Consider the following 19,028-nt stretch of genomic DNA (forward strand, 5'->3'; position numbering starts at 1 on the left):
TTCATCTAGATCAAAAAGGTCTTTATGGCTTGTAATGTAAAAGGCATGAAAGGTTAGAAAACACAAAATGGAGATAGAGAAATTATGAAGAAGAAGGGAGAACCTATAACTCAGTGCATTCTATGTTTAACTTTGGCCAATTCAATTTTTTCTTTTTCTCTCTGGTTTTCAACTCTGTTCAGGTCTTTTCTTTCAAGTCTTTTGCATTTTATTTTCTCTTTTTTCAGACCTACTATTTTCTTTTTCACACAACTAGATTTCTCAGCTCATTTTTCTTTTCTTTTTCACTCTTGGCCTTTCTTTTCTTTTTCACACAACCAGAACTTTGTGTGACATGTCTGCGTATTGGTAATATACTAATTGTAGCCCTGTACATAATTCATAATTCATGTCATACATAGTGGTACTAATGGTGACCATATCAGCTCTTAAGTTGGGGTGACCCTCGGTAAGTTGACGACCGGATGCTAGTGATGTGAAGACACATCAAAGATTGATGTCATTCCAATGTAGTTGCGCTCTCCAGAAACCCCCATTTTGATATTCTTCTTTGAAGAAGTATTTTCTTACCACGACTTAAAAATATGGTGGTCCGAGTTTATATTCTTGTAAATGTTATTGGTAAGCGTGATGGGTCTGCAACTGACATTAGTCATTTTCTTTTTCCTACTCTCAACTCCAAATTTGTTGTATAGCTAATGAAAATTCGTATTCGTTTATTATTCCTAAGGTTCTTTTAATATGTGTGGTTTTTTGAACTGAAGCAACCTTATTAAATTACTTCTGCATCTTCTGTCCGCTATTCTCAGATGCCTCATAGGAAACCAAATTACATGCATTGTACAAACAACAAATGATATACATGCTTTACTATTATCAAATAAAAATAATTAAATAAATATCAAATAATTATAAAGAAAAAGTAAAAAATATTAAATGTGCGTATTAAAAATATTTATAAAACTAAGAAACTAGATCAAAGAAAAATTGGTATAAGTTTTTGTATTATTTAAATAAAGATGTTTAAGTAATTCAAAATCAGAATATGGATAGGTATTGGAAGAGTACGGAGACAAATTACTTATTTGAATTATGAGGGGAGTTACAACTAGCAGTAATAAAATAACAAAGTTCATAAATTAACTTAACCAACGACTAATTATTTCTGGTTTATTTTAAACAGCTTCAAAGGTTCTAGAACAGTCTAACATAAAGAAATATCCAATAGACTTACAAATAAAAAAATAAAAATTGGAACTTCTGGTCAAGATACTATGCTTTCTAACTTTTTCTAATAATCCCGTTTTTGCTCTTTATTTATAATTCCTCTGCTTTATCATATTTCTTTTTGGATCTTTACTCCAACAACAAAAGAAATTTAAACAAAATTCTTCATAAATATTCTCAGAGAAAAAATAAAATAAATTTCTTTATAAATCAAAATCATTCTTTATATAAATGAAAAATCAATACAAGTTGTATAAAAACAGTTTTACAAAATTGATTTATACAAAAGTTAATTTTATCATATAAAAAAAAAACTTAAATTCTTCATTTATCTAGCTTAGAAATGTTTCTAAAGAGAGTATAAATGTAAGCTTACTAGATGACATTTAATGGGAATAACCAGCAGCTTCCTTTTATAAAAATAAAATGTATTCATTCCACCAGTAACAATTTATTATATGATTTAAGGAGAAATTAATTTTATCTTCTTTTTTTCAGTCTTCTTTCTTCTCAAAAACTGGTTTGCGTTTTTCCTTTAGATTTTGGAGTAGGTCAATGCATCGACCATATAGTTTGTCACAATTAAGAGTTTTCTATGACATAATACAATATGATAACCAAACATACCCGGAACAATATTAGGTTTAAAAACCTGGAAAGGAAAAATCTAAATTGGATTAATAATATTTTGTATAAAATTGAGAAAAAAACAGGCAAAATAAGGGTGAATTGTGGGTTACATCAGGGACTTATAAGTTACAAGTACAAACATAGCCATGTAACAGCTACAGGTTTATAGGATCTGCACTTTTTTTCCTTTACATTCCACCAAACAACATTGATTCACAAATTTTCTAGCTGAAGTATAGCATATTTCTTTCATAAGTTTGCTGTAAAAGCATTAATTAAAAATAAAGAATCAAAATAGAGTACATGGTATTGGACACAAACGACACCCACGTGGCTGCGCACTGCCCAAACAGCCATATTAGTGGGTGATCACTCTAAACCGACCAGTGTGATCTACAAATGTGGAAGGAACCATGGAGACAAGCCTGTATAACAACAAATTCAACAACGTGACTCTGCAGAAGATGTTAGAAGAGAAACACAGTTTCCCGTGACAGTAATGATGCAATGAAAGTAATTCTAGAGAATAATGTAAGCAAAGAACAAAGAATATTGGTTCGAACAATGGGGATGTACACATAATAATGCACAAGAATGTTTGTGAAGGATGATTTAGACTGCTAACATCGGCCTTTTAGGTTAGATTAGAAATTGAAAATAGAAACAGAAAGCTTGCAACATTTACTTTCTAAGTACGTTCAAGTATGATATGGGTAAAGAAGAAACCGGACAGTTTCAAACTTAACATCGAAAAAATGAAGAATTGAAATTTTAAAGAGAAAGAATGGGATATGCATATACCAACTAGTAAAGGCCCAACATCCTTAGCTCTGTCACGTGACTAGGATCAAGTTCAGGCACATTCTTTACATGTTCTCGATCTTCTACCACATATTCCTGAAATTGAAGAGATAAAGAATAAAGTGAAGAGTTGAATGCCCACAAAATTTCATAAAAGATAAAGGATATTCCTTATATCATAAAAGTCAATTGTAATTAGGAACAAAATAAATTTAAATGAAGCATTTCTCTGAAAATAAATATCCTCGGACCAAAAGACTTGTTTAGATGCAGTCATATTACTAGTTTTACATGACAAACTTCAGTTTTCTGGAAGTATACCTTAGTCAATTCTTGTTTGGCAAGAACATGATAGTGGCGTTCATTAATTCTTTGGCCACATATTATCGCTATGAAAAAGCCATAGAGCAATCCCACCAAAACAATGGCTAGAACTGCAAAATAGAGAAATACAATGAGTTTCCCATATCATACAATTTTAAGATACCATTAATATATACCATTAATTTTACCACCGCTCATATATACCATTAATTTTACCAACTTAGTGACAAACTAAGCATCCTAGCATGAATTGGTCACAAGTGAAAGAAAAAGCTATTAATATTGCCCATGAAATTTCTTGCGGGGGTAAGCAATGGGTATATACCAGCCATTGTATAAAATCCATATGGATGTTCTTCATAACCAAACATTTCCCTCAGTTCATCTCCATAAAATTTGTACACAAGCACTCCCAAGAAAGCAACAACCTGTTAAAGTTAGAGAAGGTAAAGCAACAGATAATCTTTCAAGTGTATATTTTATTAAATTTAAAATACACATTAACAGTATCTCATCAAATAATCTCTTTGGATGGGCATGAATATTCAAAGTCTGTCATATCAACTGCCATAAAACTCTCAAGACAAATTCCTGCACCATTACTTCCTTTTACACTTTCACTGCATGCAGATTTGAGTTGGGTTAGGTTGAGTATTTAATATTAGAATCAACAAAGACATGCCTTCTACGGTGACACTTAACCCAGAGTAACCAACCAGGACTCAGTTTCCGTGAAAGCTATCAGAAATAGGAATCAGTCATGTAATACAAAAACTGTTATGCCTTCGGAAATCAACTGCAGGCCCCTTAGATTTAAAACATTGCTTGAAAATGTCAGATAAAATCAAGGTTCAGGGACATAATTGTAAATGATAAAAAACTTGAAGGATTCTTGACACAATTGAAACCTAAAAGACAAAAATTGCACAATTTACAATATTGGGGGAGTAAAAATGCAATTGATCCAAAAATATTTACATGCAATTTTTTCAAAAAGTTCTTGAACATAATCCTTTCAATCATGTTCTGTCTCTGGCTATCCCAACTAAAATTTATTTACATTCAACCAAACTAAAATGCTTGCAATATGCTAGATCTATTGGTTATGTTTCTGGAAGAAATTAGAGATGCTAAAAACATTCAATTACTTACGGGTGTTTCCTTAGTTACAGTGCTACTATGAATCAAGTAAACAAATTGAACTGAGTTTTCATAAAAATAATTTGTCGCATCAGAGAGGAAAAATTGTTAGCTAGGACTTCTTCCTAACATCATTGCAACTATTCGCAGATCAGAAAATGAAACAAGTGATGACTACATATAGTATGGCATCAGCAAGAGATGAGTACCAATTTTTCAATATATAAATATGCGTACCAGTTGAACAATTATGAAAATGAATGCATGATCCCTAGCAACAAGGAACTGAAATTTTAATCTCAACCACCACCGATCTGGTGGGACATTTGCACGTAATATGAAGACAGCTCTGCACTCTGTACAGTGAGAAAAGGCGAAGCCCTCCTAGTAGAACACAAATGAAAAGTCAGTAAGTATCGCAGGATCATAACTATACCCGGACATCTTCACAGGATAATGGAAGGAACATAGAATAGATCAGCACTAGATTTATATAGAAAATAGATAATTCTACAGCCTTTGGATCAGAAAATACTATTATTTTGATCAAAAAGAGATACCAAGACGGAAAAAGAATTTACCTTGGTGGATCTCCAATTATCAAGACATGATCTGTGAACGTACTTTTGCGTACCTTTGCAATGGCATGGTGCAATTAAATCTTCTCCTGAAAAATTATTTGGAAGATATATACGGGATGCAAGTTGGTTAGCCTGGGAATATCTCAATTTGTGAAATCATCAAGAAGATTCAGGGAAAGGATATGATGAAATGGAAATATGATGAGAAGATACACAAACAGACATATATATATATGTATGAGAGAGACCTCCAATATCGAGGCATATTCGGCATTGTGGCTGATCTGCATTTACGAGATGACAAATCTCATCAACCCGAATACTTGGTAAATCATGGTCGACATCATCATGGTTTGGAGCAATAGGAATAATTTCACAGGACAAGGAGGATTCTCCAGGTGGTTGCAAATGAAGATGGTGGTGATTCAAGATGGGTTCGCTTTCTGAACATGCTTCGATGTCGCCATTCGACGCTAATTGCATTTCGGGAAACGTATAATCAGGATTAAGCAATGAGATTCATTGGAAGAAGTATAATTACTGCAGATCATTTCAACAGAAGAAAGAAACCTGCAAATTGATGAGAAAGAAATGGAGAGGAAATAGCAACAGAATTAGAATTTTGCAATGGCGAAAGATAGATAGTTAGGGTAAGTTCTTCTAAACCTAATTGGATAACGTTCAATAACATCATATTTTATATAGATATATATCAATTGATGCCTTATCTACATGAAAAACAAAGTGTAGATTATTATTATATATTATATTATAATAACAGGCAGCCATATTCATAACAACAAGATCTAATAAGCAGAAGATTGTGAATCATAACAATGCTTCAATCATTGCATTAATAAGAGGACATAGCTGAAACTGTAACTGGAGCTGAGTTAATTGATTGATTGCAGAAAGAAAGGCAAGACTTACCTTACCTTAATAGTAATAAACAACAAAGAGAAATCCCTGCAAGTGGAATTGCAATCGCAATCAAACCCCAATTTTGATCTCATTGATTAGATCAGAATCAGATGAATCGAAATTCAACTTTTAACTTTAACGAAAGCACGAACCAACAAGATATCAACAATACAAAACAAACAAAACGACCAATCAACCAACCAACCCCAATCCCTTCTCTTCTCTCCTTGCTTTCCTATTTTGAAGTTTGGACCGAAGGAGCCCAATTCAGCAAATGAAATAAGCCCAAGTCATATTATAAACATTTATATTTATTTATTATATTAAACTTAATTAAGTTTTAAATATATGATAAATTTAAAAAAAATTGAACTTTTTCCGATTTATTAAATATTAAAAAAAATAATTACCACTTAATTGTTTTTTAATTAAGAAATGTAATTATTATTTTCTTCCCGTTATTTGTCATTAAATATATTTTTATAATTTCTCAATTAACAATAATTGAATAATCACTGTATACTTAATTGAAAAATCTAATATTAATAAATATTTAAAAATTTAGTAGAAATTCAATTAAAATTGCTAATTTTATATATATAAATAAGGATTTAAATCATTTTCAAGTAGAGTTTCTCTCTTTTCCAAATTGATATTTTTTCTCACACACCACTTACCTTTATCAATATATTTGGTAAACAAATTATTTTTTTTAAGAATATCTATCATTTTAAACTTCTTATTATTTTTTTTATCTTTATCAATATATATTTGGTAAAGAAATGCAGATGGGTTTTGATTAAAAATATGATTTAGCTTAAAAAGTAATATAAATATAAATTTAAATACAAGATGTAAATAATTGGAGAGAGAGCGCCGGGAATGGAGGGCACAGGAGGAGGAGCAGCAGCTGGTGCAGGCGGAGAAGGTGAAGATCGGTTGAACCAGGCAGTGCAGCAGCAGCTGAATCTGAAGCAGGTGAAGACCCGCGCCATCAGCCTCTTCAAAGCCATCTCTCGTATTCTGGAAGATTTCGAGGCATACGGCCGCACCAACACCACGCCCAAATGGCAAGACATCCTGGGTCAGTATTCTATGGTGAACCTCGAGCTTTTCAACATCGTCGACGACATGAAGAAGGTTTCGAAGGCCTTCGTGGTCCATCCCAAGAACGTGAATGCAGAGAACGCCTCCATACTCCCTGTCATGCTTTCCTCCAAACTTCTCCCCGAAATGGAGGCGGAGGAGAACTCCAAGAGAGAGCAATTGCTAGAGGGCATGCAAAACCAAAACCTCCCAATTCCCACTCAGATTGAGAAGCTGAAGGCCAGACTCGACATGATCGCCGCAGCCTGCGAAGGCGCTGAAAAGGTCTTGGCCGACACCCGCAAAGCCTATTGTTTCGGAACTCGTCAGGGCCCCATTGCCCCCACTCTCGACAAAGGTCAGGCTGCCAAAATCCAAGAACAAGAAAATCTACTCCGAGCTGCTGTCAATGCTGGTGATGGATTACGCATTCCCCCTGACCAAAGGCAGATCACTACCGCACCTCCCATTCATTTGGCAGATGCACTTCCAGGACTCATTGACCCTCCTTCTCATGATGCATCTTCTGCTCCTAACAGTTAAGGGCTTTATGTGCTATTACTTATTATCAGTCTCTTTCTCTCCTCCCACTAACTCCCTTTTTTAACTACTTCTTCCAGCTATGTACATCAAGAATACCCCTCTCTCCTCCAACACCATGCCTCCACAGAATCCCTTGTTACAGAGCTCGGCGTCACAACTTTTGGGAAGATCAGCAGCGTCTCCTTCCGCCCCAACCTCCACCACTTCTTTTGACAATACAACACCTTCACCCATGCCATATGCCAATTCACCTAGGTCTTCTACAAATATCATGAACACACCATCCCCTCAGCAGCAAAACTCACAACAGCAAGCCCCAGTGCAGCAGCAACAGCAACAGCAGCAGCAACGTCAGAAACTGATGCAGTTACCTCAACAGCAGCAAATGCTTGCTCAGCAGCAACAGCTCAGGCAATCAGCAATGCAAGGATTGGGACAGGTAAGTTTTCAAGTTATGTATTCTCTGACTCAATGCATCCTTCATTTAACCTTAAACATTGGTTCGAGTACGCTATATATATGGTTGTATAATCTTTTTGTGCTCTAGCTTCTTAGTTTGCCATGTGTTAATAGCTGCTTTCGATACCAATTTTTGTCCTATTTAAAGGGAAAACCACGAACCAGTCCTTTGGATAGTAAATTGTTCCCTGTTTTCTGTCTATCTGTGTGCTTGCTTGCATGCTTCAGGACACTAGTAAATTTTTAGTGATCAATATAAAATAAAAAGAAGGATAGCTTGAATACATTCTGTTTGGGTAGTCTAAACACCATGAATACACGCATGGACTGATCAATGGCCAAGCAGAAATTAAATCAGTGTTCTTTTTTTGTATCTTTCTCTTTTTTTTGGTGGTAACAAGCGTGCTTTTGTCATCAGTTGCATGGACAACCCCAGATGCAATTTTCTCAACCACTTGGGCATCAGCAATTTCAGGGTAGACAGCTGCCTTCAGGACATGTTCAGCATGGCATTGGTCAAAGCCAACTCAATCAAGGAAATCAAATGACTCGATTAAGCCAGTTTTCTGGTCCTGCTAATAGTGCACTATTCAGTGCTGCTCAAACAACACCTAATACTCAAATGGTATGCTAGTTACGCAATCTGATTTATTTAAGTAGCGGGTATTTTTCTATGATATTATTTACATCATGAACGACTAACTGCAGAAGGATCTAATAGCTAATTTATTGAAATTTCTTTGATTGTTATTGGTATTTATTTGAAGGGAAAGCCTGCACCATAAATAATTAAATAAATTAAAAGGAGGCACGGACTTTTTTGAAGGAGGGACGAACTTCTTTGAAGGAGGGCAATTTTTTGTGTGCTTTTTTACCCTTTTGCAATAAATTTCACCATGACTCCATTTTTTTGCCCTTTGTGTTTTTGTGTTAATATTATTTGTTTTTGTTTCTTGGAAACCTCTTTGGAGGGATAGGGGTGATTCATCATATGCTTGTATTGATCCTGTTCTGGGCTTGTAATTATTTGAGTTGTGCATTGCTTCCAGTATAGAGTAGGTATGGCTTTCAAATGCTTTATGTTTCAAAATATTTTAGTTATTTATAATAAAACAAAGCTATGTCTTCCATGATTGTGGTTTGGCCAATATATGGTGTTATTGTTATGTCACGACCCAAACTAGCAAGCTGTGACTGGGCACTGGCCAGTACCCTTCGCCTGGCAAGTCTAAAACAATATAAAACAGTGAAGCATTACTTGAAATATGATTTTCCCCAAAAAAAAAATGAACATATACAATTTTATAGAAATTTTGACAGAATCTCCCCTATATTTTATTTTTTTATATCCCAAAGTTTACAGAACTTGTTAGGAATGTAGATCACCAGCCAGAGTTTTCAGCAACATCATATCTATCCAATCAACACAAAAAAATAACAATGTCAACATAAAACCATGATTAAACTCCTTATAGCTGCAGAATATACATATTGTCCCAAAATAACATTAAATGGCCACCAACACAAAGGAGTCCTACCATAAACCAATCACAGTGAAACTAAAGAACCAAATCTACTAACAAAAAGACTTAGAATGGGGCTAACAACCACTATGAACCAGAAGGAAAACACACCAACACACGAGTTATTCAGTAAAACAACTTCAATATAGCACTTAATCCTCAAATAAAACTTATAAAACATGTGAGTTCAATAAAATTCCACAATATATCCAATATTCAAGAGTTCAAATTTATTATATCCAAAGTAGTAAAAGATTTGTCATTCATAAGTTTAATAAGAAAATTTAAAATAAAATTTATGAAGAGAAAAAATGTAAATTATGTGAAATTAATGGATTATCTTCTCCATTAAAATATATCATTGTCTCAGTATTACCTGGGGCTGCTACATCTTGTTGATTGCCTCTCCTCGATGGGTGATATCTCCCTTGTGGCAGCTCGATGTAACAGATAACCCTCTCCTCTTGGAATCATACAAGCCTGGGTTATTATCATCCGCTAATGGCGTACTGGTTCTAACATAGATCCTAGTAATATAATCTCACTTCTTTTATATTTATTCCAAATATTTATTTATTACCATCCTTGAAATACAACAATATACTTTAAAATAGAATTTATAAAAATATTAAAGTAGGACATATTGAGTGTCAAAATACTAACCACTGAGAGTGAACCAAACTGCTACCTAACAAATCATGCCAGGTAGAAATTAACACATCGGAGCACCAACAAAAATATCCGAAGTTTTAGAAATTTGTTTGAAGCTATGTGCACCATAGTTAATAAAATCACTAAAACTGGTGCTCACAGCTCACAAATATTAATCCTACCAAAGCTAAAACATGCCAATAGCCTATTCTTTAAATTTACAAGTTGTGGGTAATACCTTAGAGAGTGAAATAAGCAATCTTTTTGGTGTGGAACTCTCCTCCTTCCTCATAGCACCATCCCTATACCCCAAATTTACCACAACTTAGTTTCTGGAGAGAAAAGCAACGTGGGTAGGGTTCTAAGGTACCACCACAACTCAAAGGATAGGTTCTAAAAAATGGGACAATGTGATGAAAAGAACGAAAGAGAGGATGTATGAGAGAGATGCTGAAATGACAAATAGGGGATGCGTTTTTTGATGAAAATCTCACTCATCTCTTTTCTTTTCTATTGAACATGTGTATAAATGAAATGGTGTGTTTCATGTTAAACAGATAACCTTGTTGTTTTTCCCTATTACAGTATGTTATGGGTAATTTGTGATAATTCCTTTAGTGCTAGAGCTTCCTTGGGCACAGGGATTTTTGTTGGCTTCTTGGGTGGGGAAAATGGGATGTGAGCAAGAATTCTGTTGATGATGTAGTTACATTTAATGGTACAGATTTTTTGGCCTGAAATGCCACAGAAAATAGCAGTTCTATACAGCTACGAACATTAGCTTGAAAAAGTGTTGCTGAAAGTTCCTTATTTTAATTGAAGTGGAGCTTTCTGAACATAGTAAAGTTCTTTTGGGATCAAATATAATAATGTGTTCCTGGACATGATTTATGTATTTTGGGAAGTGATTTCTTGTCTTGCTATTTGAAAAGATTACTGTTGCTGTCTTCTTTGTGCTCCCCCTACTGATAATGTGCCTTCCTTCAACAATTACTTCTATAACCATTATTTCTTAAATATCTCAGATTCCAAACATTTCTGGCGCATTGCCTTCACAGACTCTTCATCCTCGGATGCAGGTTTGTCTTCTATTTTCTCCGCCTTGTGGATAATTCCAATATGTCTCGTTGATTTTATTGAAATAAAATTTTGTCGGATTCAAATGACACAAGAGGGTAACTGGTGCTACTGTAAAATTGTGTCTTGTTGTCTGGTGGGTCATGCTTACAATAACCCTCCCCTATACTTTTGCATTGTAAGGAGCCCTCGGCATTTGGGGTATATTAGTTTTTAGAATGAAACAAGAAAGAAGTCAAGAAATTATGGTGATCAATGTATGGTGTTCTGACATGTTTTGAACTGTATTTTTATTCGTAGAAAAATTTAGTCAATGTTTTGTTTGACTCACTCCATTGATGTTATACTTCAGGATGATTCAAGTCCATTAGTACATCATTGCAACTATTATAAAAACTGATTGGTGACTTTTAGGGGCTGTTCTGATTTGCAAACTTATGAAATTGGTTTTAGAAGCTTTTAATTTCTTTTAGCTTTTTGGAATTTTATAACATGATTTTCTTTCTATCCTTCTTCCCTTATCTACATATAACTAACGTCTCAATTAACTGACTAATTCATTAATATTCTAACCACTTCTGCTTCTCTTTATATACCCCATCATCTCCTTGTGACTCGCTTTCAGTTGGCAGCTTTCTTGAATAAATTGTTTGTATTATGCATTTACTGTTTTTTCATCACATGCATAGAATGAATAGTTGTCTCTACTTGCTTTTGGTTGACTTAAATAATGAGGATAAAATATTCTAACTTGCTCTACATTTATTATTTCCTCAGTTCGGATTACCTGGAAACAATTCTCAGCGAAGTCATACTTCTCAAATGTTGAGTGATCAGAGTATGAACTTTATCCTATATCTTTATTTTTTCATTGGTTATTTATGGACCTTGTTCACTGGTCTGCCATCCTTGAAACAGTTGAGGCAACCTGGTGTGTCATATATTCCATCTATTTGTGTGCGAGTTTTTACTTAAATCATCACTGTGAGGTTTACCTTGCAGTGTTTAACATGGGAGGTGGCAATCCCAGTGGTATGATGCCCATACAGCAGCAGCAGCAACATGGTTCACAGGCATTTGGTAGCATGGCATCGAATGCTCAGAATCTTCAATCTGGGATGGTAACACTTCAAAACACACAACAGAATCACCCCAATTTCTCTCAACAGAGACAGCAAAATCCGCAGTGATGAGGACTAGGCATGGATGATTTTGCTTGAAACCCTCAACCGAACTTTGTTGCCCTAGATACTTGGTTTAGAAAAACTGAACCTAACTTTTTATTATATTTTGGGTTGCCAAATTATTTCTAATTTTGTAAAACTGAACTGTAAAAAGAAACTGGTTAGTCCATTTAGGTTGACAGGTTAATTGAAATTATAAGGCAGGCTTTTATAAATGCATTACAATTGTGCAAACACATAATTAAGAAATTAGTTTGTGTGAAGAGCATAAATGGCTGGTTGATTCAAAATTATTTGTAGGGGTGATAATGTAAATCGTGGTTCGTAGAGTTTCACTTTTACCAAACCCAGACGTGGAATTGGTCTCCTTCCATGATTACGTCTACTTTCATATTGTAATAGTTGACCGAACATTTAACCAAAATTTTTGCCAATTCTTCATTTGATTGGATGTGAGCTATTCGTGGAGAATAGGTGATTCTAAGATAAGCAGCGCTGTTAGAATAAACAAGCCGTGAGCACGGGTAGTCATTTACGAGTCCAACTCACTGCAGAATAAACTATTTGGACTAAATACAAATTTACTTTTACAAGAAAAAAATTCAAAAATATATTCTGTTCAAATTTAATTTTGCAGAAATATATTTACTCGTTTAATTTCAGCAAAGATGTTAGATGGTGTCTAGGTATCCACTTCAGAGTTTAATCGAATGCCTCGATAATATAGGAACAAATTCTGGTGAATACTGCTTTCATTATTCCTTAAGCTGTTGTGTCATTTGGAAGATTCAAGGAAGTTTGTCACGGCAACTGCAACATCTTTCGACAAACCATTCTAACCTGTCCTTAGAAAGGGGAGAAAAAAAATTGTCAGTGTCACCTTCAGCCTTACATCCATCAAGAATGGCGGGAAAAGACCTAGATAATTGCTTTTGACTTTTGGATGACGAAGAGGGGCCTCTTTGCATACCTACCAGTCCCAGAGAAATAATTTGTCATGTGTATTACTTGTGCTAGTCTCGAACAAAAGGAAGCACAACATCCTAAACTATCATGATTCATACTCGGTAAAATGACAATCCAGCATCCCCAGTCCCCACAAATAATAATTTCACTGCTTAGCATCCCCCCTCTCGGTATAACAGAATGATTTAGCATCCAATCAAAAGTTTAACTCAATAATTAAACGAAGAGAATGCAAAATGAATTTTGAAATGAAGATTGTTTGTTACATATGTAGAAATGCATATGAAATTAAGAGAAGAGAGGACTCACAAATCCTTGAGGCATGTATTCTTGGATTCCAGTTCTTGGTGATCCAATGAAAATGCATAAGGAACATTAGTAGTTGGTAACGTCTTGTGCAGAAGAGGAAGATTGTCATGAGATGGGTGGGATGAAGGAGCTAGTGAGAAAGGTGGCGATGGAGTGGAAGATACTGAGAAGGAGTATGTCCTGTTGCCTGGTCCAAAACTAATGGGAAGTGGAGAGGGAGGTGTGGGAGGTGATGATGTTGGAGACTCACTCCCTAAGTTCATTTTAATTCAACATAATCTTTTCCAATTCACTTTCATTCTTCTTTCCTCTGTCAAGTCATTTCCTGGACTAAATATAAAACAATACTGCAACAGTAATCTTAAGGTTAAGGGCATGCATAAGTTGTAGGTGTAACCAACCTAACAGTCATACGCATGCCAAATTTCCCTGGCAAGCGCCAACCATCAGCTATCGAGCTAGCTACTCATTCTTTGCTTGACCAGCCTTGCTTCGGATTGACTTTCAGCTTTTGTCCCCGTCTCTCTTTTCGTTTGGTGGAAAGATATAAAACAAGGAAAGAAAACTAGACTAATCTAAACTAAAAACAGCATGGCCTAACTAAAATTGGCCATAAATTAATTTTTTTTCTTTATTTTGATGTAGTACAGTTTATTTACAACTTCTAATTATACTAACTAAAGAAAGTATCAAAATTCTACGCTTATTATGAAAAACAAAAACTGGGAGCAAAGATTGAAACACATTATTCTTCTGCTCGACTCTGTCCAATCTGTGTATATTGATCTGGTTGTCTATAGAAATCTGTGGCAGCAGCAGCAACTCCTTTTAATCATCCAATGAAAGTGGCTGAATGTGTAAAATAGGAGATGTAAGATCATCGACAACAGCCTCTGTAACTGTAAAATCAGCACTATTATAAATAGTACCTGAAAACGAGACAAATGCCAATGAAGATGGTAATATTGAAATCAGCACTAATAAAATCAGCACTAAAGGAAATAGCTAATTTATTTATCACGAGTAAATTCAGATTGTACCTGAAAACGAGACAAATGTCAATGAAGATGGTAATATTGAAGGTATCCCATGCAACATCATACATGAGCTATGAAGCTCTGAGATGGCTAGGAGGTTGCACTTGCCCGCTTCCATGCATTGCGTACATGGACAAGCGTCCGGGACGTGCACGACACGGTGTCAACACTGTTCTCAGATGCGTTGGAGAAGATATGTCCCAATTGTTAGAAGCGTCGGAGCTGATACTGTGAATGCATTGAAGCTTTGCTGCAACCATGAAGTAAAGTATAAAAGATAGTGTGACAAAGCTTGCAACTATGTAACAAAAGAGTGCAAGCGTAAAAAAAATACTGCCACTGCACTTTGTTTCCACATATACTGAAAATAATAATGATTTATAATGTATTTAAAAATAGACCTTTCCCCAGCTTTTCTCTCACTATCTCATTCCAGCTTATATCAAGATAACGCATGGAAGATGTTGGGTCCGTAAACAATACAACTACTTTCTTGTAGTCTTTCTTTTGTGCAAACCATATGCAAGAAATAAATGATTTCATGTCAGCCATGCTCACTAAGGCGGGTAAACTTGCCTGGAATAAGAATCTTCCCTCTCTTAAGAGTAACCTAGTTGACAAACATAGAAGAATATTAGTCAGGGATGTGAAACAAAGTTACAAAATTGAGGCTAGCCATATAAAAGATATTATCAAGTATACAGTGCAATATTAAAATTTGAAGTGTTCCAATAAAATTGTTATTGAATTCTGCCACTGATAAGTTCCAAGAAGATACAAGTGCTCTACTAATAGCTGGAATATGCTATCACCCAACCCCCTCCATCCCTTCACAAAATATAAAGAAAAAGTATAAAATTAGTAACTATTACCGGGGTATGATAGATAATGAATTTCACAGCATAGAAATTTAATGAACCCTTCAAGCAGAAGTGCGCTACATGGTAAGCATAAGTGTTCAACCAACTGAAGCAGCTACATCTGACAGATCTTCAGAACTGGATGAATCTAGAATTGGGTTACACTCTGTATTAACTTCAGCCTGATGTTTATTTTTTGCTTGTACTCCTTCCTCATGCCAAACAAAGTTTAATGCATTCAATGCCTTGGCAGATAACAACCTCAGATCTCTCATTTCAGCCAACAAATTTAAAACAGAAAGATATATATCCAATCTACATGAATATTTACATAAGTTGAAGACATTTCTGTCACTCAAGTGTATCCCTGACTCAATCATCTCACGCAGTATCTGTTTTATCACTGGAAGATCTTTTGCTTTACAAAATGTGAAAAACATCATATTATAGGTATGAACACTAGGTTTCAGACCATTGTCCTTCATCCAGTAATACAATGTCCAAGCCTCTTGAATTCTCCCATCTCTAAGAAGTGCACAGAGGCCAATTGAGTATGCCACACTATCAAGCGGATATCTGTTCATTACTGCTAATCTGGTAACACTGACAGCCTTGCGATACTTTTGGACCTTTAAAAGTTCGCCTGTTATTGCAGTATGTAAGTAAGCATCAGTATCATGAGAACTCATAACAACAACACGGTACATATTAACAGCTTCATCAACTCTTCCCACAGCACAGAGTGCGCTTAACAGTCCAGCAAAACTATATTTATCTGGCACAAAACCGACATCAATCATGTAGTCATAGAATCCAACGGCAATAGAAGGTAGGTCGGCCTTAGTAAGAGAGCTTAAAAGGGCATTGCAGAACACTAAATCAGTATCTATATGTCTCGAGGCTGTAACTACTTTGGGTAAGAGATAAAACATCCTGGAACGACCGATCGTGGATAACAATGAAGTAAGGGTATAATAATCAGGTTTTAAGTTTTGGTGGGATAAACTTAAAAAAACTCGGAGCGCATCACGACACCTTCCAGCCTTTGAAAGACAATCAATTAATACATTAGATAAAATTAAATCTGGGATTTGGCCTGTAGATAACATGTCATTAAACAAACGGAAAGCATGACTTAGCATGCTGTATTTCATAAAAGCCTTAAATAAGATGGTATATGTTACAACATTAGGAGAACAACCGGTTTGAAGCATATTGTTGAAGAGGTTGGCAGCAAGATGAAGTCGGCCTAACCTACAATAGTTATGGATGAGAATGGTCCACATATTGACAGAGAAATTGATGCCCAGAACAGTCATGAGTGCCAAAAGCTGAAAAGCCTGCGGTAGTGCATTAATGTTACAGAAGGAATGGAGAAGCATCCGAAATATGAGAGGGGAGGGAGAATAGCCTGCCCTGAGCGAAAGTCTGAAAATATGAGAGATGTAAGGGAGAGTGTTGTGGCATTCCCTCTTCAAGTTCATGTTGGAAAGATGAAAGAGTGCAATGTTGAAGGTGAAGAAATTAGGGGGATGGGTGTGATTGAAGAGAGAGAGAGAGACCGCCACATGGGAGTGTCCTGTCCTAAAGAGAACATCCATAAGCAAATTACGAGCAAAGGTGTTGGGGACAAATCCGTAGGCGCTTTGCATGTGCTCATACGCCTCAACAACCATGTCATACATACCTGCACGCCAGTAAACCCTCAACAACACCAACTGAGATTTAGGGTTTCTGAGAGAGGCACATCCAATGCTCTTCAGCTCAGAGAGCGTGGCTGAGACAGTGTTATAGCGGTGAGTGAGGCGACGGAGCACGGTGACGATGTGATCGAGGGCCACCAAGTCATGGCGGCGCCGTTGGGCTGTCCACAAAAAAAAGGAGAGGGCAATCAAATCAGATGGACATCTAGACACTGTAAGCTTCAAACTCTGGCTGTTCACTCTCTGCTTCTCCTTCTGCTTCTGTCTCTGCCCACAGCACCAAGCAGAAGAAGAATGGCATTGCATTAGTCTGAGTCTCCACCCTAATCCTGTTCCCTTTCTTCTCCACATCCAACTCCATATCATTTCCCTCAAAAACAATTCTAAACCCTAATAATTCTTTGATATCATGTTTTCTTTCTGCTCTCACTTCAATTCCTGCATTTTTAACTAATAATCTATTCTTCTTTGATAAACAGAACAAATCAATACAGAAGGTATACTTTTTTTTCAAGGAAACTCAGTTTTTTTTTTTGTTTTTTTATCAGTAACTTAATTTTAATTTATTATTAAAATTTAATAGCCAACTTTTTTACTTAATTTTTTTAATTAATTTCGGGATTCTCAGTTCAAAAGAAAACACTATTTCTATATGTTTAATTTAGAGGAATAAAATTTAAAAAGAGAACAAAATAAATCGGTTATATATCTAAACATTCAACAATAGTTGATGAAAGAAAAAAAATAGCTCAAGAAATTACGGTAGAAATTATTTGTATATTAAAAATAGTAATCAATCATTTTAATTAAAGTTAGATATATGTATTATGCTGACAATAAATAAATAGAAAAACACTATAAATTTAAAAATAAATAAAAATATTATAGAAATTTAAATATATTTCTAAGTTCACGTTCGATTTATATGCTATTTTCTCCACACACAAAATATTTCTCAATTTTAAATATTTATTTTGTTCAAATCATTATTTTTCTAAAGATTTAAATGTTATGTATAGTTACTTTATTACTAAAATGAAAAATAATAATTAGTCCAGTCAAGTGATAAAAAATCTTAAATTTAGCTAATTGGATTTTTAAGCATATAATTTAACTTAATAACACATTTTATTATTTAATATAAATAAGGTATTTATATGTATGGTTCTTGTTCTTTATTCAATAATAACATGTCTTTTTATTAAAATACTTATTATTTATTTTGTATACTTAACTTTGATAATGTCAGGACAACAAAGAGCGAAAGTCAGGTGTAGGTGTAAGGATTTAAAAATTCAAAAAGTGAAAGACATGTGTGTAATTGAGTGGCCGATCGATTTGTGACGGTAGTATATATGTAAATTTTTCAAAACTTCGAGCCACTTTCTGCATGCACCTCTTCTCTCCAAACTTCCTGAGTTTTTCTCCTCCTTCTCTCTACAAATTCTCATTTTCTTCTTTTTCTGATCATCAACCAGATAGTGCTGAGTAATCAGAGTGTCAAAATCTTCCATCTTCACCGATCAAATTCAAGTTTGGAACCGATAAGTTCATTCTCTTCCTAAGAAACCTGTTTTTGGGCATATGCAAGTCAAATTTCTGGTTGCATGTGTTCATTTGTTTCATCTTCATAAATCCTGATCATGTTTTGGTCTATTGGTTGATTATTCTTTCTTGATCGGTGGATTATAGGTATTCTAGAAAGTTTTGGTTTTGGGGAATGAAGTCTGCTGTTGGCTGAGTTGCTATTCGGTTAAAAAGGTAAGGGAAACTTGTGATTTAATTATGATTCTTCTGTGTATGGATTGTTGCATGTTAGTACGGTTGCATGTTTTAAATGGTGGTATGTTGGGATGTTTTGTTGATATTGGAAATGTTGAAGTTTTCTGCATATTAATCTGGATGTGTTGATGTTGTAAAATGGTGTGAATGGGTAAGAATAAGGTTTGATCATAATTTTGCAGAATTATTATACGCTGTCGAGAGTCATTCGTGACTGTTCGGTC

General features: G+C 35.0%; 3 protein-coding genes and 1 long non-coding RNA gene across 8 annotated transcripts; 1 reads left to right on the forward strand and 3 right to left on the reverse strand.

Moving 5' to 3' along the window:
- Window positions 1-1,865: 1,865 nt before the first annotated feature.
- Window positions 1,866-5,873, reverse strand: LOC124839387 (RING/FYVE/PHD zinc finger superfamily protein). 3 transcript variants are annotated; one of them, XM_047315190.2, is made up of 8 exons: window positions 5,639-5,873; window positions 4,952-5,273; window positions 4,704-4,789; window positions 4,360-4,506; window positions 3,308-3,410; window positions 2,980-3,092; window positions 2,659-2,754; window positions 1,866-2,282 (listed from the first exon to the last, which is right to left on the reverse strand). In XM_047315190.2, the coding sequence occupies exons 2-7, from the start codon at window positions 5,184-5,186 to the stop codon at window positions 2,662-2,664; spliced, it is 777 nt and encodes a 258-aa protein (XP_047171146.1). In that variant the 5' UTR covers window positions 5,187-5,273; window positions 5,639-5,873; the 3' UTR covers window positions 1,866-2,282; window positions 2,659-2,661. The 3 variants fall into 3 exon arrangements, with proteins under 3 accessions (XP_047171146.1, XP_087949537.1, XP_047171145.1); XM_088093411.1 differs by having other exon boundaries at window positions 5,634-5,873; XM_047315189.2 differs by lacking the exon at window positions 5,639-5,873 and adding an exon at window positions 5,274-5,571 and having other exon boundaries at window positions 4,952-5,176.
- A 590-nt stretch (window positions 5,874-6,463) lies between these two features.
- On the forward strand, window positions 6,464-12,419 carry MED8 (mediator subunit 8). Its single transcript, XM_047315183.2, has 6 exons — window positions 6,464-7,248; window positions 7,331-7,692; window positions 8,131-8,337; window positions 10,912-10,965; window positions 11,741-11,801; window positions 11,966-12,419. The coding sequence occupies exons 1-6, from the start codon at window positions 6,507-6,509 to the stop codon at window positions 12,151-12,153; spliced, it is 1,614 nt and encodes a 537-aa protein (XP_047171139.1). The 5' UTR covers window positions 6,464-6,506; the 3' UTR covers window positions 12,154-12,419.
- Window positions 12,420-12,684: 265 nt separating this feature from the next.
- LOC148196854 (uncharacterized) lies at window positions 12,685-13,561 on the reverse strand. The gene is made up of 2 exons (XR_015780211.1): window positions 13,423-13,561; window positions 12,685-13,117 (listed from the first exon to the last, which is right to left on the reverse strand). It is a non-coding gene; the product is annotated as an uncharacterized LOC148196854 (long non-coding RNA).
- Window positions 13,562-13,998: 437 nt separating this feature from the next.
- Window positions 13,999-17,483, reverse strand: LOC124839381 (Pentatricopeptide repeat (PPR) superfamily protein). Of its 3 annotated transcripts, none has more exons than XM_088092620.1 (4): window positions 15,332-17,483; window positions 15,036-15,069; window positions 14,463-14,709; window positions 13,999-14,351 (listed from the first exon to the last, which is right to left on the reverse strand). In XM_088092620.1, the coding sequence occupies exon 1, from the start codon at window positions 17,386-17,388 to the stop codon at window positions 15,418-15,420; it is 1,971 nt and encodes a 656-aa protein (XP_087948746.1). In that variant the 5' UTR covers window positions 17,389-17,483; the 3' UTR covers window positions 13,999-14,351; window positions 14,463-14,709; window positions 15,036-15,069; window positions 15,332-15,417. The 3 variants fall into 3 exon arrangements, with proteins under 3 accessions (XP_087948746.1, XP_087948747.1, XP_047171136.1); XM_088092621.1 differs by having other exon boundaries at window positions 13,999-14,271; window positions 14,861-15,069; XM_047315180.2 differs by having other exon boundaries at window positions 14,861-15,069.
- Between the last annotated feature and the right edge of the window lie 1,545 nt (window positions 17,484-19,028).

This window comes from Vigna umbellata, chromosome 6, assembly GCF_029865625.1.
Source record: "Vigna umbellata cultivar VRB3 chromosome 6, Vumbellata_1.0, whole genome shotgun sequence".
Taxonomy (NCBI): Eukaryota; Viridiplantae; Streptophyta; class Magnoliopsida; order Fabales; family Fabaceae; genus Vigna; species Vigna umbellata.